Source organism: Micropterus salmoides, unplaced genomic scaffold (assembly GCF_014851395.1).
Source record: "Micropterus salmoides isolate LMB-PRFRI ecotype aquatic unplaced genomic scaffold, ASM1485139v1 Ms_hic_scaffold_6, whole genome shotgun sequence".
NCBI lineage: Eukaryota > Metazoa > Chordata > Actinopteri > Centrarchiformes > Centrarchidae > Micropterus > Micropterus salmoides.
Genome location: NW_024044348.1, coordinates 13109735 through 13132285, shown reverse-complemented (window position 1 = coordinate 13132285; position 22551 = coordinate 13109735). Strand labels below are relative to the sequence as shown.

The window sequence follows — 22551 nt, the reverse complement described above, 5'->3', positions numbered from 1 at the left end:
GCAGCAAAGCATTTGTGAAGCCACAACACGCACAACCTTGAGGCGGATGGGCTACAACAGCAGAAGACCCCACCGGGTACCACTCATCTCCACTACAAATAGGAAAAAGAGGCTACAATTTGCAAGAGCTCACCAAAATTGGACAGTTGAAGACTGGAAAAATGTTGTCTGGTCTGATGAGTCTCGATTTCTGTTGAGACATTCAGATGGTAGAGTCAGAATTTGGCGTAAACAGAATGAGAACATGGATCCATCATGCCTCGTTACCACTGTGCAGGCTGGTGGTGGTGGTGTAATGGTGTGGGGGATGTTTTCTTGGCACACTTTAGGCCCCTTAGTGCCAATTGGGCATCGTTTAAATGCCACAGCCTACCTGAGCATTGTTTCTGACCATGTCCATCCCTTTATGGCCACCATGTACCCATCCTCTGATGGCTACTTCCAGCAGGATGCACCATGTCACAAAGCTCCAATCATTTCAAATTGTTTTCTTGAACATGACAATGAGTTCACTGTACTAAAATGGGGTCAAACACAGTATTAGCATGGTGTCCCTAATAATCCTTTAGGTGAGTGTATAATTTCACTTTTATGACTGTACAATGAAATAGAATCTGTAGTAAATGCTCCGTATTTGTATAGCGCCTTTCTAGTCTTTTCGACTTTTTACACTACATCTACATTCACCAGTCATACACATTCATACACTGGCGGAATAGCCGCCAGGGGCAATTCGGGGTTCAGTATCTTGCTCAAGGACACTTCGACAAGCAACCAGGGGGAGCCAGGGATCGAGCCACCGATCTTCCGATTAACGGACAACCCGCTCTACCACCTGAGCCCACACACACACACACACACACACACACACACACACACACACACACACACACACACACACACACACACACACACACACACACACACACACACACACACAGAAAACTAACAAACAAAAACCCAGAGCACTATTATTTGTGGAGTGCAGGGGATGACTTGAGGAATCTCATAACTTGAGGAAAGAAGCTGCTCTGAAGTCTGGTGGTACGACAGCAGATACTTCAGTATCTCTTGCCAGACGGTAGCAGGGTGAACAGGCTGTGGCTGGGGTAGGAACCATCTTTTAGTATCCTTTGGGCTTTCACCAGATGCTGGATGAAAAGTGAGATAAAAGTTATTACAATTCAGCCTCTGGGGACCATGAATGTGTGTACCAAGTTTCACAGCAATTCGCCTAATTGTTGTTAAGATATCACAATAAATAAATAAAGTCCTATATGGTGGAGCTAAAACAAAAGTTAGATCACCAACATCATTACAATGTATCTTCTGGGGTCCTTGAATATCTGTTGAAAATTTTATGACAATCCATTTAATAGTTGTTAAGATATTGAGATATTTTCCCAAAAGCCAGAAAAGTCAACCTCATGGCGACCCTTGAGGAAAAGTTAAGGGTTCACCAGAGTCTGCAGGATTCCTCCTCGGGCGACCATCAGTGTTTGTACATAATTTTACAGCAATCCATCCAATTCAGTTTTAAGTATAGCGCCAAATCATAACAGAAGTTTTCTCAAAGCACTTTCCATATAGAGCAGGTCTAGACCGTTCTCTTTAAAAGTTGTTAAGATATTTCAGTCTGGAACAAAGTGGAGGACCGACCAACTGACCAACAGACTGGCATTGCCAACCCGAAAAAAAACTCCACACAAAAAGAACCTCGGGAGGAATAATGGGAGGAGGTGTCCCTCTCCCTGTGTCAAAGATAATATCATCACTGTCCCTTGAAAACCATGTGTCAACTTTTCATGAGCCAAGTAAGAAAAACAACCTTTTTCAGCAATGTGACAATACCATTTTTAGATAATCCTTCAGGTTCTTAAAGAGTTTGTTTTGCTTAAGAAGTGGGAGAATTATATTCACTCATAAAGGAACATTTAATACTTCAATTTACCACATTTGCAGATACATGATTTTATTGGACAGCAATGATAGGAAATTTAAATCAAGTACAGAGTGTACAAGAAGAAGATAAGTACACAGAACTAACTAAAGCTGCTGTAAATTAATTGTAGTGAAGTAAAAAGTATAATATTCTTTTTTGAAATGTAGTGGAGCAGAACTATAAAGTAACATGAAAAGCTGAAATAAAGTACAAGCCCCTCAAGTACTGTACTTTAGTAAAGCTACTTATCACCACTGGTATTTAGCCAGGCAGTGAGATAACGACACTGGGCCTGGACATGTAAGAAGATAAGTGCAGCACAATGTATTAGAGCTGAAATTATTCATTGATTAGTCTGTCAACAGAAATGTAATTGGCAACTTTTTTGTTAATATATTACTCATTGTAAGTTAAAAAAACAAATCAAGAAACATTCTCTGGTGCAAATGTCTTAGTTGTAAGGATTTTCTTCTTTACTTCATCTTATGTAATTGTAAACTGAATATCTGTAGGTCAAACAAACCAATCTGAAGGTGCTATTTTATAGACCAAACAATTAAACAAGAATAATAATCTGCAAATTAATTAATAATCAAAATAATGATTAGTTGCTGGCCTACACTGTATATTAAATTGTAGTATAGTGTCTTTTTAACCATTCCCTTTTAGTCAGTAGCTTTTCAACATACCTTAAAACACTATAGTTGAAGTATTGAGAGTAACAAGCATTGACAGTATGCATCTTTAGGAAGCATCCCATGTGTTAAACTGACATGTGTCACACTAAATTAATGATACTGGATACTGAAGCAGGCCTCCCCTCTTAACATCTGTGTCCCCAGTCTGACCTTGGGCTTCCTCAAGGGATCAGTGCCATGTGTCCCCTCAGCTGTGGAGAATTAAAAGAGAGACAGAAAGCGGATAAGAGGAAAGGGAGTGAGAGTCTACTTGGCATGTATCTTATGTTCAAAGGCTTAATTCCCTTACAATAGGCATGTGATTGACATTTGTGTCTGCATGGGGTAAATGGGACATATATGTATATTCCTGGAGTTGGAGTTGGGTGGGAGGTGTGTGTGTGTTGGGGGTTGATAGTGGGTGTGATGGCTAATCTTGCATCCCGGCGGTTTTGATCCTTTTGACTGGTAAGAGATGAGGGCATGGTGCCTTTATGTCTCTGGCATCAGCTGCTCTAAGTCTGAGCTTAAGAAGGGAGATCCGGTATAAGAGTGAAACTTCAAAGACTGTGTGCCTGAAATAGCGCAGGAAAATGGCTGGCGCATGAGCACACACATGTTGTACTTGTTGCTCATCTGATCCTCCATAAGGTGCATTTATGACATCAGAAATAGTCATACAAAACATATCCAAACTTGAAAATTTGTTCTAGTTTCAAAAATGCTGAACAGCTTTGGCTCACATTGCCCTCTGCTGCTAGACAATCAGAACAGCCCAATTCTCACTGAAGATACTGGACAGTAGCCTTGACCAGACTTGTTTACTTGATATGTATTGTATTCTCAGATGATTTTAAGTTGTTGGGGCCCGGTATCTCTTTATTTATGTTTATTTGTTATGTTTGCTCTGCTATTAATTGTGTGTATCAATTTTCTTGTTGAGCACAGTAATACTCAGCATCTGAGCTCTGGATATAGCTTTCCATATATATTAAAAAGTCATGCTATCTCAGCCTCTGCTGCATCAGTTTGGACTATTTGATGATAAATCTGCCTCTCGGAGTCCCCTCCCCCAGTGTAAGAAAGTGCATAACTAAATAGCTGGAGTAAACTTTTAAGTCTCTAAACCTTTAAACATGCCTGTGATTAAGGCCAGAAAATTAATTAGCTTGATATTTATTTTCAACAAACAACCTGAAAACTTTTTAATTTAAACATTTAATTTTTACTACTAACAAATATTGTCTGTGTTGCAAAAACCTTATATTTCTAATTCCTCTGTGCCACAGACATCCATTTTTGTCCAGAATCTATTAAAAACAAATCAATCAGCCACACCATTGTGCTCGATTACATATCCCTATATTACAATGAACATGGGCACAGTCCTTTATTTTGAGCTAATCCCACATACACTTAAATACTCATTACAGCACCAAATGAGTATTAATCCATAGTCAAAAATAGTCCCCCAAAATGTAGTATTTACTCCTGTTGAAGAAACAATACATTTGTGACCAGTTTCTTGTTTAAAGTAGGAACAAATGTGCAAGGGGCAGGATAGGAAGGATAGTTTGGGAAGTATAAGAGGGATGGATTAATGCATTATTGGTATTTTAATGGGATTTGTTAACAATAATAACAATGTAGAATAATATCAGAATTATCCTTTAAATGTTCAAACACACATTACAAATGTGCAACAGCAAGTAAATATAGAAGCAAAACGACCAGTCAATTGAAGACACAGAAGTCGTATGTGAGAAAGAGCAGACCTTTATTCAGCACTGTTTTTATTCCAATGTTTTCAAAGGAGAGAGCAAGGAGAAGATTGTTTCAGTTCAGAGAATCAGTTGAAGGTGAAAAGGGAAGGAATGAGGATAACATGTACAAGAATATTTTTTTGTTGTCATTTTTAATTTTTTTTCTAGCAACAAATGTTCATAATAGGAAAGTACACTCAGTAAAAGCTGGTTACTGCTTGTATTTTCCGATGGTGAGCATTTTGTGCTACAGTACTATTGATCGGGGAAAAGCACCGCGACCATACAGCTTTGACCATTTTTCTTGTCTCATATTAATGTAAGTAAGCTCTTACATCAGAAATCATCTGTTTAAAGAAAAAATCTAAGCAAACAATAAAACTTACTTATCTTTCACTTTTGGCCCTGAATGCATATAATTTACAAGTCTTATTCTGAACAAGCCATCTTTTGAAATACATACTGTTAGTCATGTGATTTCAACTTCTATCCCACTCTCATGAAATACTGTTGTTTTAAGTACTTCATACATGATTGATTTATTTAGCATGAGGCAAGATTTTAAATTTACTTTTCCACTCATTCCAGTTGTTGGGCATGTACACTATCACGCTGCTGTATAACAAAATGACCAAAATCTGGCTAAATCCTAGCATTACTTTTGGAGAGCTTCACAGCAGCAGTGTAACCCAAGATATTGACTTTAAGTCCTTTTTAAAGGAAAAAGAGAAAAGGTCAGGGAAAGTGGTAAGTCATCTAAGATCTGTCTACAATGGCAAAGGCAGAGGACTGCACCAAATGAATGCATGTAGCCTGCATTCATTTGTTTCAAGCACAACTATTTTAAGAAGAAGCTAGTAGCTGTCATACTTTAAATCTCTAAAAATGGAGCCTCACAACTGAACAACACTCACTGTTTTGAGAAAAAAAAACACCAGAACAGAAGCAATGACAAATAAAGATGAGGCAAAGCACAATGTTTCTTTGCAGATCAGGAAGTGAAACGCTGCATGTGGGAGACAAACGGCAGAAGTCCTATTCAGCCAGCTCCTGAGCGTGGCTTTTGTTCTGCTTCGTCCACTCTGTTGAAAAACGGGGCTTTACCTGCAAACCCCACAACACCAGCAGACTCCAGCAGAACCATGAGGTAGATCACTGGTCAAACTGACCACAAGAGAAAATAAAAAACCCTCCTAAACGATGTCCACTGGGTGTAAAACTTGTAATTTCATAAAAGTACGGCTCTTGTGTTGTCACGTCTTGAAGTTAAAAAACAAAAAAGAAGAGGGAAAATAAGCAATTACCTTGCTCTGAGTTTGTCACTGTTCTTTTCTCTCAGTATTGCCGTGGGACTCTCATTGTCTTTATTGCTACCAGAAGACTAGATAGCGAAACACTCAATGAAATCTCATGATTTCACACACACTTTTGATCAATCAGAAATATGACACCTGATCAAGTTTGATGAAAATGTTGAAGTGACGTAAGGAAGGCACCTTTTCCAATATTAAATTCATTCATTTCCTGATGAAATGGTCAACTGTATCAGCTGTCAAGTGCAGCTGAACATTAATTGATTTTGTAAGCTATTTTGTAACAACTTTGATAAACAAAATTAAGCCATTCTGAAACTTTAAACTTCAGTGCAAACAATGTTTTGCAAGGTTTTTTATATATCTCAAATAAAGGAACTATAAAATCATAGAAACCTTGAAGGGGGAAATATCTCAATCTCATGCATTTTAATATCACATCATACTGGGGGGTGGAGAGTGGAGGGATGGGCTGTCCTCTGGCATTTGTTTGAGAATCCTTAAAAATAGAGAAAAAGAAGAACATGTGGTTTCTTATCAAAATAAACCTTGTTTTTTTTCTCTGTGATTAGCCAACTGCTCAAGTCCATTTACACTGTCCTCATTTTCCACCACAAATGTCGGGGCTGTGCAAAAAAGTTCATGTATCTGGTCCAATAAGAGAAGGCGGCGACTGTTATTGTGATGTCATCAGCAACCTCCCACCTGCCCTCTGGCTCACAAAGCAGTAATCTAGCCTAAAAATAATGACACAAAAAACAGAAGCATTGATTTAAAAGCATTTACTAATGTGAACAGCAATATTAGGATTTTTTTTTTTTAAATCTGATTTGTTTCGAAAATCTGATCAGACTATTATTATTAGTAATATTTGTATATGTCTCACAACTTGTTTGGAAGGGATTTCTAAGAATTAGAAATTAGAATAAAGGTTTTATAAACTGTAACTTTCTACAACCTGGTAATTCTTAATGGATTACAACTGATCTATAAAGGCTTAGTAACTGATTCATTAACCTTTAACTAAAGAAATAAATTAAAACATATAAACCCTTGGTGTCTTGCTAGAAAGTAGTACCATTACGTCTATCATGTGGCAGTAAAGTTGCTGAAATAAACAGCTTGCTGGTGTTCACGTCAGACGGTTTACATTTAGAAACTATTGCATACCTGTGATTACTTGCTGAGTTGACTGTAAGGAGATGAGTTGTTGGAAGAATCCACTTGCTGCGGTGCGCCGTTTTCCTGAAAAGCAAAACAGCATCTCTCATTTAGAACGTGATAATAACTATCTTCACTGTGTTTGCACTGAGATAATTGATAGTTTCAGAGGAGGAACACTTCAAAAACAATTCAAGGCTTTATGAATGGAAGATGATTGGATTGGCATAGGCTATTGTAATCTTCTAAAACAATTATTGTTTTAAGATAGATAGACAGTTAAATGGCCACCAGGCAGAAGCTGAATGTCTTGAATGAAGAGTTGAATGAGACTACAATACAATAAACTTACAGGTGCTGTCTGCATGGGAGGATACTGATGCATGTAAGCTCCCTGGACACCAGGGGTAGCTGAAATATACTGTAAAATAAGAAAACAATCAAATTCAAGTAACTGAATGGTATATTGATTTATTGTACTAAAACTTGATGCCCTTAAATCACCATAAACATGAAATGGACTTCGTCTCACCTAAATAACATAGCAAACAAAGTCATTTTTATCTTTAGGGAGACCAGTGAACCTGCCTGTTTCTACAGCTAATGCTAATGTACCTGAACTTAACTGTGCACACAGAAGTATTCAGCTTTTATTTGAATTCTGTTCTGTTTTTCATCATCATCATTTGTATCAGGAACAATTTGTGCTGGGTGTCATGAATATTACAAAATAAAACAGTCAATCAATCATACGTCCATGCAAAATGTTCCAATTAAAGAACTCACATTCGCAAGTCTATGTGTCAGCATTGTCATACTACAGACTGTATAAACTGAAACTAAGATCTCTCTATCATACTATACAGATTTAATTCAATTCAATGCTGTGTGTGTGATGTAGGATATCCCAGAATTCCACTCACTGCTCCAGTGTTCCCCAGTGACAGCTGACCCATCTGCTGAGTAATCATGGCTGAGGGGTGCAGTGACATGGATGGATCCACAGAGGGAGACATCACAGCACCCTGTAATACAAGGCAGCTGAGTTTTTACCACATATCACGTGATTTTACACACAACTAATTCTGATAAAATACCAAATATATGCTGCAACAACTGGCAGGCAGTTATTGTTGGATGTGTGTATGTATGTAGGACAGACCATACGAAAGATTAGATGGAGGGGGGAGAGATTTTTTGTGGCTTTGAGGTTTGACAAAATGTAAAATAATAAATTTGCAGCATCAGCTCTGTGATAATATGTTACTCTGAGGTAAGCATTAAGTATTCTATGGTTCTGGGTAATGTTAAGGGCTGAAAATATGTAAAAGGTATGACATTGCCAGCTCTAGTCTGTTTTCAGATGGAGTATATTCCTTTAAACATGACGCCTTTAGGGAATTTCCTAGTAAAAAGTGGGGGAAGGGGCAGATCAGCAGAGACACTTGTTCCACTGGAAACCATCTGTTGGAAGAGTCAAAGAGTCACAAGACTGTCTCTGCTCCAGGCATTTCCTGCTGGATCCACAGGGAGGGTGAGGGGGTGGGGCCAAATGTCTTTTTAGTTGTTCCATTTCTGTTTTATGCACACTCTGAGACACACATACACACACTTACAATATGTAAATATGCTGTGGCTATTTCCCAGAACTTGTCTCAGCTCTGTGCTACTCCTACATTTGGGGAAGTTTTGGACGCTGTTGATTGTGTCAGCAGAACAAGCTGATTAAAGTAACACACTGAGCAACTGTGAGCTCAGAGCTTTAGCTGCAGCGGCGCCACACACCCATTTCCTGTACACAGAATAGGAGGGTATGAGCCTATGAATAAAAAAAAAACGAAGCAAATGCTGGTTTTCCCTTACCGGGTGTTGCATGATATACGGCTGATGTGCCACCCAAGAATGACTCTGTACCTGATGGAAGGGACAGAGAGGGAGAGGCAGAACAAGAGACAGATGGAAAGAGAGAGTTACTGACGTGTCGTGAATGGAAATTTTATGTTCAAAACTAACTTAACAATTGCAATACGCATTGTTTTTAAATAGAAATACAAGGATGTTATCAATCTACAATAAATAATAATGCAACCGCAATTCACTGTATCTGTTTTGGAGCCACTATTCCTGCTCGGAGACCTTGGTTCACCATGACAGCCCAATAAAGATTTTTAGGGCCAATTTGGTTCCCTCTCTGTTGGTATGGCACTAAGGTGCTTCTAAACTACCACAATGACCCTAGCGGTTACAATGGCTTGCAAACCCCATGGATCTTACAGTTCTATCTCCTATTCTGAGAGTCTGATTGTCTGTCTGATTAGGCGTTAAATAAATGTGTACCTCTCAACAATAGCCACAGATTAGGTGAGCAATTTGACAACGAACCCTCCTGAGGTTCTCAATAGTTCCTTGTAGGGATATACTGTCAGCCTTTTACGAGCATGTCCGTTACTCTGGTTTTTGCAACTATAATAGCTGCAACCTTTTTCACTTAGGTCCACCACCTGTGCCAACCAAGTTTTGAAAGCTTCCCTTTTGTAGCTCTAGGTCTTCCCTCAGTGCTGCTGTCTACCAAAGGGCTCTTGGGATGGCTATGTGCAAAAGGTAGTTACCAGGTGCAATGGGCAGGACAAGGGAAGATGTAGGGGTTATGGATGTTTGCAGCACAAATTGGACAGTAGAATGAAGTAGAGGAGCTAGAGTTGGGAGATACAAAATCGATATGGTTGGACTCACTTCTCATAAAGCATTGCCTCTTAAACCAAACTCCTCCATAAACACGATGGATGTGACTGCTAGCTGCAGTCTGACTGGTGTCTGGGAGTGTGCGCTTAAATTATAAGCAAGTTTGGTCTTTGAGAAAACTTCCCCTGCTCTATAATCTAACAGGAACTCTTCAGTGTTCATACTGGCAATGAATAGGACACCTGGAGGGGAGTGCCTGAGAGGAACTGCCACCCCTCTCTGATTGAAAAGGTGAGCCTTTGTTAGAGTTTAATAATAGTTATAGATTGGTAAAAGAAAACCTCCTCATTCAAACACAAGAAAGCTCATACAGGAAGTGTTCACAGTACCAGAGCCCTTAAGGTGCCAGGTCGATGATCGACTTTGCAGTTGTTTCATCAAAGGTAAGCTCTCTACATGATGGTGATGTCTACCAGACAGACCTGGAAGACCCATGTTGTGGGTTCATCTGAAGAACATCTGGCAGAGGGCTATATTCATAAATCCTATTGTGTGTTGTAACCCTGCTAAACCAGACCCCTCAGATTCATCCCTCAAGTGCAAATTAATTTTAAGCTACAGCTCTCATTAGGGGGTGGTGCAGTGGTTAGCACTGTCGCCTCACAGCAAGAAGGTCATGAGTTCAAACCCCAGTTGCTCCGGCCTTTGCATGTTCTCCCTGTGTCTGTGTGGGTTCTCTCCAGGTGCTCTGGCTTCCTCCTAAAAGACATGCAGACTAGGTTGATTGGTGACCCTAAATTGTCCTTAGGTGTGAGTGGTTGTTTGTCTATGTGTGGCCCTTGCGATGGACTGGTGACCAGTCCAGGGTGTACCCTGCCTTTTGCCCAATGTCAGCTGGGATTGGCTCCAGCCCCCCACAACGCTATACGCATGATAAGTGGTTGACGATGGATGGATCTCATCAGGGGTCAGAAGCGTTTCTAGTCCACAGAAAGTACTGAATCAAAACTTATGAGTGTAATATTACAAAACAATGACCAAGAACCTGACTCAGAGAAGATTACTGTACCTGCTGAAAAGAGCAGGGGGGTTTTCTTCACTCCTGTGACCAACTAAGGCTACTGTCATGTTACATGATTTATGGTTGACCAAGCTCTTAAAACACTAAAACATTCAAAAGATTATCCACTGCCACGTGCAGCTGACAAAGCGTGAAGTGGCTCAGGGCAGCTTTAAAGCCTATTCTTACATCTGTAGCACCTGTACAATCCAAATACATACATGCAAAAATATACCCAAACCCACATATATACCCTATAACCTCAAATGCAGCATATAGGGGGAGAGAGATTTAAACTGTTAGAAAAGTTTATATTGGGGATCTTCTGCGGTACCTGGTAAGCAGAGACTGGAGACATGTAGGGAGACATTGTAGGCTGCACAGTCATAATCCTGTTGGTCACTGGATACGGAGAAGGATAGTACCTAGGAAAGAGACATCATTTCAAAATAAAGCTCAAGAATGACTGTAGTTAAAAGTAAAATGGTGTCATGACCTGCTATAACCTGAGTACAACTTACCCATTCTGTATGGCTGCTGAGGAGGGGTCATAGGTAAGAGTCATTGCACCCTAAGGTGAGGAAATAGGCAAAAATGTGGAATTACATATTTGCATCTCACGTGTCTTATAACAACTAAAATTACATATGAAAATGATCACTGAATCAGTTATAATGGGTTTATTTAACAAAAGACATACTGGAATGGTTGTAATTTTGATACGTTTAACTTAAAGCCTGGAAAAGAGAGCAAGGTGGACTATTTAATTAGTATTTACACTGATTTCTTCAGTATTATATAGTGCATGTGTTAAATATAACTAATAATAATAATAACTGATATCCATAATTTATTAATTCTGAATTCTGGTCTGAAGATTTGATTGGGAAAGTTATTGTGGTTCTGGCTTATATGACTTTAATGATGTTTTGTATGCATGAGAAAATAATAAAAACATAATTAATTCTCATCACATTAACAAGACGCATGGAGGGGGCAATACATTACAACACATGTAAGATGATAAGCAGATACATACTAGTCTGAGATCTCCTGTCTGTCCATTGGGAAGAAATCCGCCATGAGCATGTTTCTTCCTTTGACTGTCTGCAAACTTACACAGCAAGGGCTGAGAGGGAGCTGAGGGCAAAGAATAAAACAGTCACTCAGCAATCAATCAATCACCACCTCCACAGTTTTCATCACCAGGGAAGTGTATAGAATTATTTCTTACCCAGAGCTCCAGAAGATATCTTGATAAACTTCCCATTGAAGTGGGAGATGACAGCATTGCACTGCTCTGTTGTGTCCATCCTGTCAGGGAAGAAGATAAAACAACAGTGACTCATCATTAAATCACACAGAGACATTCTACATTACCATTTTGTTTAACACAAAATGGTATTGTGAGGCGTGACGCAAATTGGGACAACTCCTGAACGTACGTCTCAGCAAGTCGTCCCTGGTCTGTTTGCAAATGGTCCAAAAAGTTGCAAGGCTGTTGACGAGTCACATAACACCAATCCCTTCTTCATTGCACTGCCTCCATGTCATGTTCAAGGTTTAGTTTAAGGTGCTCGTTTTTACATATAGAGCCCTGCATGGTGAGTCCCCTGGGTACATCCCAGACCTGCTTCACCTGTATTCCACTACTAGGCCACTTAGGCCATCAAACCAGGGCTTAGTACTAGTTGTACTGTGTGCTCGACTGACTTGCTCTTTCCCCAGACCTACAGTATGCTCTGTGGTTTCTGCTGAAGCCTTTAAAAAACAACTGAAGACTCTTTTATTTAAGCTGTCTCACCATGTACTATTTAATGTGTGCAAATTATTCAGCTGTTATGTTGTTACTTATGTTTTGTTGATTGATTATTATTTATTACTACTTTACATTGTTGTTGTTTTTGTATTACTGGTATCTCTTATTAGGAGCTCTATTTTTAGGGATCCAAGCAGCGAAGCTGCTGGAGCCCTATTGTCTCATTATTCTTTCTTTCTTTCTTCTTTTTCTCTGCTAAAAGTGTTTGCAGCAAAAACTGCTGCACCAAAACTCACCAAAATTGGCAGGTGAGTTGCAAATTCCACCCACTACTCAGCCAAAAAAAATTGGCACTCATAGACCACATGGTGGCGCTATAACATGGTGGCCGTTTTAATTATGTGCAATTAAAACGGCTTTGTAGAGAGTATTTCATTCATCATTTTAATCTCTGGATTCATCTGCATCTTTGCTCCAAACATCTTCTGCTCTAAAACTATGCAACTTTTTATCACTTTTCTCTAAAACCTATTTTTGTGAACTCAGTTTCAGTTTCGCCAATCGACCTGAAACTTTGGCAGAATCATCTAAGGACATCGTTGATCAAAGGTTATCAAAATTTTGATACGTCAATCTGTTTTTTAAAATAATTTTTTACTTTTGTGTCTTTATGTACAATTTTTCATTAATACCTGTAAATCAAAATTCGCTTAAGCAATTACTAACTTAGTAACCAAACTTGACCCTTCTGTTCAAATGCTTGGACCGAGCTTCACTGAGCAGTCCTGGGATATTCTTTCACTAGGGGGCACTACTCTTGCAAAAAGTTTATACCTCATAATTCGCGGCATGGATTTGTACAAAATTCGGTTTGTACGATCAAGGGTCACTACTCAGTTGATGCATAAAATTTGGTAATGATTGCTCAAAGTGGGCGTGGCTTATTACAACAAATGTAAATTTCCAGACATTTCTCATTCCAAACTTCAATAAATCTAAGAAAATCACCCGTATGTATGACATTTTTTCAGCACATCCACTGATATGTGACAACGTTTGCCTCCTGCAACCTATGGTCAATTCAGAAGTCAGTCACTGTATATTTTTCATAATGTGCTAATTCTATTAACATCTGTATCTCCACAAGTCTTTCTTTAAACGTTACCAAAATCGACACAGATATTCTCTAGATGGCCGATATCAACTGTATCAAAGGGTTTTTAAATTGATCAAACAGTGAGTCTGTAGTGATATTCAGCCTAAACAGCTTCTCACCAGTGGCTCAGTCTGTAAGTCACCTACTCTGGAGATCTGAAGTTTGAGGGTTTAAATCCCCAGTTGAACAAGTCAGAATTGTTGACATACAGGGTGTTCAGATCATAGTGAGTTTAAGTTCTCTATTTTATTTGGATCCAGTGCTTCTTATTCTTCTCTGCTAAAAAATGTTTGTGCAACGTAAACTTTAAAACTTTGAAACACAAAATGTCACAGGTGGGTTGAACATTTCAACCCGTAGTCCGGTACATATAATGACACTCTCTGATCTCAAGGTAATGCTGTAAAAATCAAGTTTGCGTTTCTGCAATTATCTCAAAGTGCAAATTCTTTCATCACTTTAATCTCTTAAGTCATCTGCATCTGTTCTTCTCCTCTGAAAATGTCATATGTTGCATTTTTCATGACTTGCTTGGATCCCGATCATTGCCATTTTTTATATATGGTTTTATTATTTGACTTCGGTAAAGCACTTTGTGACTTGCTCTGTGAAAGATGCTATATTAAATAAATGTTACTTACTTACTTATTGTACAGACAACATGACTGACTCAAGTTAATACATCTGACAGTCAACTGAAAGATTGAGTGTGAAGTGTGAACTTGGTTGCTTTAAAATTGCAATAAAACTCAACCTCTGGCGATTTTTTTGTGTTATATGATGCCAAAAACCATAATAATAAAGAATTGGTGGCACTTTTTCACAACATTTTATTTTTAATAAATCTTCACTGCATTTTAGTTTACCAATGATTGCGCTTGAACAGTAACTACACTAAAATGATTTGAATGGTAATTTGGTGTTTGTTTATTATTGATCATCATAGGTTTGTGATGAAAGCTGTAGGTTTATTCTACAACTTCTTTAAAGGTGATTCAACAGAGAAGAAATGAGCGCTCCTTTCTGTCAATCTTCTGTGACTGACCTGGCGAAGCCCACGCCTCGGCTATTGCCACTGTAGTCTCGAAGGATCCGTGTGGAGACGACCTGGCCGAAGGGCTGCAGCATGTTCTCCAACTCTTTCTCATCCACAGAGAGAGGCAAGTTGGAAATGTACAGGTTTGTGGGGTCCTGCTCCTGTTGCTGCTCACATGAAAGATGAAGTAAAATGAGAAGTATATTGAATGCCAGGTGCTTTATAGTATATTTTACATGTGACATGTCACCTGAGAGAGAGCCACATGCTAAAATGTATTAATAATTTCCTATTAATCAGGCACAATTTGTATTGAACCACTATAACCATTAAAACAGTGTTGAGCTATTTTGGCACTGAAAAATGAAAGACTGACACAGTAGATTTTTCTCTGCAATGAAACTTGTCTGTGTGGATCAAGATTTGAGGCTCAGCTTAAGTGTGGTTAAGGGTCAGAGCAAAACATTTGGTTAAACAAACATTAATAAGCTCTCCCGCACATACACATGACCACATACACAAACACACTTCAACAGTGCTGTGCAGCAGCTCAGCGCCTCTATGGTCTTCCATAGAAACAGCAGGCGAGCAACGTAGCCTAGCTACCACAACACACAAACTGTGTTCTGCCATGTTTGTTCCAAACAGAACAGCTACATGCAGGTCTCCAGAGAGTAAACCTTCATCAATGAACTCTCACCATCAATTTAAGCACAGCGACACAGGCCAGGCTGAGAAAGGGAAGCGACTCAAAGAAATGTAATGAGCTAGGCAATTTCCACTGCCCGCTACAAGATAAGATGCACAAACACTGTGTTTGTTAAAAAATATTTTTGAAAAATGAAAAACTGGACTACTTTACTTTAAATTAGTCACAGAGGGTCAAGAATGGCTTAAAGCAGCAGTACTGTTGCTATAGTGCTTCGGTGGAGATCTGCCTACATTAGTTTGCATGAATGATAATTGTTAACACTCAGTGACATAGTAATAATACTGGTAAAAAATCTGTACAATCTATACAGTGCAACACAATCAAGATGTTGTGTGTGGGCTGCTGGTCCTGTGTGTAATGTGTCACTCTGACTGACAGGTTATTTGGCAGAGAGAGACATGACATCTGGTTTCTACAGTGAAAGTAAATGGGGTCACAGGAAGAACAGCTTGTCAGCTGAGGTCATGTGACCAGTCTAATGTCTCTCCAACACACACAGGACAAATGCACTCATTAAAGAAGCACAAGCCCACAGAGATGTTCACAAGCAAGACAAATACGGGCACACACACACATGCCTGCATCAAACTCACCTTGGCCATCTGGGCCTGTATGCCGCTGGTTTTCAGAGCATGTACTGCCTTTAAAGCAGCCGCTGGGCTGTCAAAGTCCACAAAGCCGTAACCTGTAGTTGGCGGAACAGTATTTACTTGAACAGTCATTAATAATAAGAACAACCACCTATTTTAAATTTTGTACTATCACTAATACTGTGGGATGGGTAATATATATTGGTCTATATTATTTATTACTGTAAACATATCACAATATCTTTTGTCAACCAATCATGACAATATTTTAAAAATCAGATGTCTCACTGTGTGATTGCTGAAATATTTTACAGGTATAGTTCAAGTTATCATGTGTCTGTGTGGTAATTATGTAGCTGGAGCTAGCAGCGAGTTAGCTTAGCTTAGCATTATGACTGGAAACTGGTGGAAACAGCTAGCCTGGCTCTGTCTAAAGGTTAAAAGATCTGCTTACCTGCACCTTTATTGCACATCAATTAACACATAATATGTTGTAGGTTTAATCTGTGCAAAACCAAAAGTATATAAATGACAACTTGACAACTGCACTATTTATTTCAAGTCTTGACCTCAACATGTTAAACTATTCATTTAAGAAACAAATCAACATCTATCTCTAACTTGATTTGTGACAAAATACACATACTTTGCATGCCTTTTCCCATCAACCAGTCACTCACTGGTTTTCATTCATTTACATAAGGTGCTAAAAACCAGTTTGTAGAGACTCTAAACCTGCTTGAGTCAGATAATCCATTAATATCTGCTTTTGTTTTTGTCAGATTTTTATTAGCGTTGCATTGGAATGCGGTGAAGACTTCATCCATCTGCGTCTTCAGCTTCAATGTCATACAACAACATAATACATTTCACAAAAATAAAAGCAGACACATTCACTGTTCATGTTCACGGTGATGGAGTACCCAGCCCGAGCAAGTATCAAGTCGCTTTGAATGGATTTTCATACACTTTGGAAATGACTGAAAAGTAGGAGCCTGGAAAGTATGGAAATTCATTCAAAAATCTAAAACAACATAGTATGTTTTCATAACTTCTGCATGCATGTTATATAAGTATGCCTAAAATATAGCACAACATGCAATCACACTTTATAATGTCAGCTGAACACAAGAGCTACGTTGATGGCCCAACTAAACAATTTATCAGGTGAGTCTCAATACTCCAACATGCAGCAGAGATATGTCCCAGTGCTGGATGAGGATTTCAGTTATATTGTTAAATATACTTTCTTTTTCCTAATCGTGCATCCCAGATAAATGATTGGTAAGTTAATAACCTTACTGACCTTTACATTTGTTGGTTGTCTTGTCCAGGATTGCCTTTGCTGACTGAATCTTGCCATACCTGAACATCAACATGCAGATTAGTGTCTGATAACTGATAACTGATGATAAGTGTATGAAAAAGATGCATCAACTGGTGATCTTTTTTTTGTCAAAATGTCTTGGACTACTCAATATTTTCTCAAATTTCTCTGTTTCCATTTCTACAGGAATTTGTACAGAGCACCTTCACTCATCCTGACAGTCTAGTGAGATCAAAACTAAACTTAAACACAAGCAGAAAGCACAATTTATGAAAATAATAAATACTCGTCATATTCATGGTGATACTTGGTAAATTTCAGAGGCACATACTGTACATCACTACTCTCTCCTACATGTTTCCAAACACTATGGATTCAATTTCCGTGTTTCAGGCTTTGCTTTATCTCTGACTATATACTCAAGTTGAACTGTGGCACAAGCTGTGAGCTGCTATCTGAGTGCACACATCATACAGACTGAATGCCTAGCTTACATCACCATTCAGACCTTGTTGCTATGAAAAGCGCTTTCATTTCTGCTTTGTGCTGGCAAACACCACTGGGAACATGAACAAAACACAAGCAAACAGGACACAAACAGCTGCTGCTGCTGCTGGTTACATGGGTGAATGCCTTTTTCCATATGCTTGTGATTCAGAGGGAAAGAGAGGAGACAAAACTCCACTAATTATGGCATCAACCACACTAAGCACTCAGAATGAAGCCTCAGTCAAGCCTAGTATCAAGTATCGTAACATGTTCAGTGGGCTGCTTTACATGACTCTGATTTTTTCTTTTTTAGAAACCAATAATTTTTATAGTGTGCTTAATATACCATAGTTGAGCTATGACTTTTCCATGTGTGTGTCTGTTTATAGAGGTATGGTGGTTAGAGCTTTTTATATGTCAGCGCACAGTTAAACCAGTGTTTTTGAATGATAACACTGATATGTTTGCATTCATAGAGCAGACACTCAGTATACATCTTTATCTATGCAAACTATTTCCTTTTATTTAGTACGTTTTCTCAAAGTCTCTTCTTATCAAGAAGGAAGCCCATCAGAAACAAACTTTTTTGAGTTACTTAAACCGTGTTGAAACCCAGAGTAATGACTTTGTTTGCATTAAAAACTTTTTTTTGACATTTTGGGAAATAAGTTTTTTTATTTTCTTGCCAAGTTTTGGAAAAAAGGTACAACTCTCATATCTGTACGGTAATCATGAGGATTAGCATGGTTCTGTCAGCTAGCATAACTATGCCTAATTTTACCAGCCCTTGAAAATTTGTAAATTAACATTACAAAAACTGAACCTAAGCTAAGCTAACAATCTCCTGGCTGTAGCTTCATATTTATCATACAGACAAGAAAACTGCATCAATCTTCTCATCTAACTCTTGTCATGAAAACAAATAAGCGTATTTCACAAAATGTTGAAATTTTCCTTTAAATTAAAAATGAATTTACATTTACTTTTTTTGTAATTTGATACACTATGTGCCTGTGGTCAGGGTGAGACCTTCATCAAATGTGTACTCACTGGTGACAGAGTTTGACTAGGTCGAGGTCTGTAGTAGCAGGAGGCAGGCCGCGGATGTAAAGGTTGGTTTTGCTGAGCTGCTCCAGACCTGTGGTGCTGCTGTTGCTGCTGCTGCTGGGACTGGACGGAGTCATGGGGTAGGACTGCACACAGGAAGCCCACTGTTAGGTAGTGTGTGGTTGCTAAATAATCTAATTTAAATCCAGGTCAACAGCAATCACAAGAATATCAGCATATCCATAATATCCAGAACAGAAGGTAAAATTGGACTTTATTATTTCATTTGTTAAATACAAAGTTAACAGTTGTACTCTGCTAAAGATGATAAGCGCTTCTAATTGGTGATCCATATAGCAGTCAACACGGCTCAGGTTTTTCTACAATGTGTAGAAAAGACAACATCAGGGTCCAGTGCTGGAAGTACAATTACTGATGTACTGTACTGAAGTGCAATTTTGAAGTACTTTACTTGAGTATTTTCATTTTATGCTACTCTACACTTCTACTCCAATACATTTCAGAGGGAAATACATTTTACTCCACTACATGTATATGACACTCATATAAACCCATATAAAGTATCTAAAATTAGCTATGACAAATGAAGTAATTAGATTATATCCAACAATATAATATAATATAATATAATATAACACTCAATGGAGAATTCCTTCATTATGAATACATTTTGTTGATAATACTGTACTTTTACTTTAGGCACATGTTCAATGTGGGAGTTTTAATTGTATTTGAGTATTTTTAGATGATAGTATTTCTATCTTTACTTAAGTAAATTATGTGAATACTTCATCCGACACTAAGTGGCAGGTTGGTTTGACCTTTAAGTTTCGGGTTGTTGTAAAAAAGGTCAAAATATAATGTCCATTATTAATCTGGTATGGGGGTCTTTATGCCACAGTGTGTTCAAGTCTTCTATCCTGCTGTATCAGAAACCTACTGTCTTCTTCATACTTGTGAGCAAAACCACGCAGCGCGGCCCTGCAAAGCATTTCCTTCCCCTTACTCATTCATTAAAATAGCTCCCAGCCACCCCAAACTCTCTCCAGATCAGATCAAAGACGAAGCATGGCAGAATTGCACCATCTGTCCATAACCAAAGGACAATCCACTCCAAGAGCCAAAGCCAATGGATACAACTATAGCCATGCCAACAAGAATCACTGAGATATTCTTCTACCGTCATGTGGTAGTGAAATGTTTATGGTAGCTATTTTTCCTTTCCAGGCAAACAATTGATCACGGTGGTAGGATCATCTGTTAGGTCTTCAAGTACAGGCCTTTCATTTTTGTTGGTGTGCAATTACCACGCTAACTTTTTTGTAGATCTATCAAGAGTTCACATCAGGCCTCTGCTCTGAAAAGGTATGCATACTCCATTAGAGGTCATCTACGGTGGTACACTTCACTGAGGCATCAACGCATCTTATAGCAGACTAAACTTGTGTTACACCTACGCTGAAAACTCATTCACTCCTTCCCTGCAGGGATTCATATGTGGTTGCTTTCAGATTCCTGTCCTCAAAGTAATGTACAGTGCCTTCTGATGAATAAATATTACGGTTTAAATCTGAAAGGTGGATATTTGGGGTCTTATAGACTGGAGGCTCAAACCTGGACCCACGATCCACTTCATCTGACACAAAGCTCACATTTCCATCATCAGAGGTTATAACAGCCGCCTCTCACCGCTGTGCCCGCTTTCGATTCCCATTTTCCATCTAAATCAAAAAAGGTGTGATGGGAAAGCAAAGGGGCATGGCCTTCAATTACCTTTTTGTTCACCTGAGAGGTCAAAATGAAAGATGCAGGCAGCTCAGTTCACTCCAGCACACTGACATACATTACATTACACTGAGCTCGCTCTCTCGCTCTCTCTCTCTCTCTCTCTCTCTCTCTGTGGATTCACCCAGAATGCATTAATCTATAAAATGGACTACAATAACCGCCATGAATATTGACCAGAGTGGGCGAGTGACTGGGCAAACAAGGTTATATGGACATAATAATTAAGGTATCGGCTGTGGAGCTATAGATCGGGACAGCAGCTGGCGTTATTTCTCCATGTAGCCTATCAGAGGATCAGCTTCCCCTTTGATAAGTCGTCTGAGAGGTTGATCTATTTTTTTGATATATAAATATATATATGTATATATAGGCTATATATATAATTCAATTTATTTAGTGTTAAAAAGATCAGAGATAAATTCATAGGCCTACATTGCACATGAAAACAAGAAAGGGCTTTCCAATGTCATTTGTGGCTGTTATTATTCAGCCTGTTTGTCTAAATGCTGCCTTTAATGGGAGCAATAAAGCAGACACAAATAGCAATAATAATTATTAAAAAAACAATGTGTTTGATTTTGGCCTACCTGCTTACGATTGCCTGTCTTCAGTGGGTTGCCTGTGTTTGCAAAGATCATCCTGGAGGTTACAGATAGGCTAAATTTTATTTCTCAAAAAAAAATATATATATATATATATCGCAACGACGAGAAACTAGAGACGGATTTCCAAGCGGTGAAAGGAGCCTATAAAATGTTGCCGGTCGGGTTAAAACATCCGCATACTGAACGGGCTGGTTAACAGAAATAAAACCTCGGTCCTGCATAGATATGACACATCTAAACAGTCAGATGCACACCAGGCGATGGACCAACCCTCCGCTCCGGTTCATTGATCTACGACGTCCTGCTGCAGACCGCTCGGCAGTCCCACCTACTACAGACCAAACCATCTCCGCCTCTGCAGGGTGTTTGACATCAAATAAACTGCGTGGCCGCCTCATAAAAACTCGTACTGGCGGTTTGTTTTGTAACAAAGGCACGTCGAGACATCTGGTGTGGGTGGCTCAATTTTTAATCGGATACAAAATGCTTTGTGGTTTGATTTGCAGGCGAACAATCAGTTGGGCTGAACACTCGTCGCCTTTCATGTTGTTGCCGTCCGCACATACCAAGCATTCTTCACCCCCACCTCCTCCAACCACACACACGAACACACACACACACACACACACACACACCCTCTTCCTCTTCCTACCCTTCCCCCCTTCTAACACGCTACATGTCAGAGAATAAGGATGCAATGAAATGTAAGCAGGGACTGGCCTGGGCTGGAGGTCACAGCCTCCCTATATACGCCCAACTATGGGAGAGAGCGGATAAATGAACAAGGACTGAAAATAAATATCTGGAAACAACATACATATATGCTATATAAAATAAACTTTCTTTCTGAAATGCAGTCATGTCATGTCAGTGTAGGCTCTAGAAGGCCAAGTTACTATATGTGGATTAAGTCACAGAATATTGACTCCTACATGAACTTATAAATCAAGAGAACCTTTAATTTTTTCACTTTTGAAAAGATTGATTTGCTTACATGCAGTTTATAAAAGTGTAAACTAAGCATTTTCACATGTGGCACACAAATAACTCTGAATGGTGAAAAATAAGGAACTGTGGTTTTATAGCTCATGTTCAAATGCTTCCAGTGTTTGTTGTCAAAGTAAAATAGTTAAAATAATAATTTGGCCTCTTTCTACATTTTTGAGCTCCTGCGTTTGACCTGTAGGACCCTTTACGTTCATCAGGCATGGGCTTTAATAAAGCTTTGAGCTGTGGCATCCAGATTTAGGAACAGCCTCCCTCATTACACCAGGTCCACCCCCTCAATGGAGTCAATCAAAAGCCAAACCACCTCTGTTCTTTGTGTTTTACTTGGCTCTGTTTAAGTTTAACTTTGTAAGTTTTTCGGTCTTTTTCTTGGTTGTTTTGATTATTGAACCATAGCAACTATTGAGGACATTGA

General features: G+C 38.9%; 1 protein-coding gene across 1 annotated transcript; it reads right to left on the bottom strand.

Annotated features, from left to right (window-relative positions):
* Positions 1–4372: 4372 nt before the first annotated feature.
* On the bottom strand, positions 4373–21426 carry rbms1a (RNA binding motif, single stranded interacting protein 1a). Its single transcript, XM_038701517.1, has 14 exons — positions 21111–21426; positions 18718–18860; positions 17158–17216; positions 15855–15946; positions 14559–14716; positions 11833–11912; positions 11638–11738; positions 11120–11169; positions 10933–11023; positions 8720–8770; positions 7780–7881; positions 7209–7277; positions 6866–6940; positions 4373–6432 (listed from the first exon to the last, which is right to left on the bottom strand). The coding sequence occupies exons 1-13, from the start codon at positions 21159–21161 to the stop codon at positions 6872–6874; spliced, it is 1116 nt and encodes a 371-aa protein (XP_038557445.1). The 5' UTR covers positions 21162–21426; the 3' UTR covers positions 4373–6432; positions 6866–6871.
* Positions 21427–22551: the final 1125 nt, after the last annotated feature.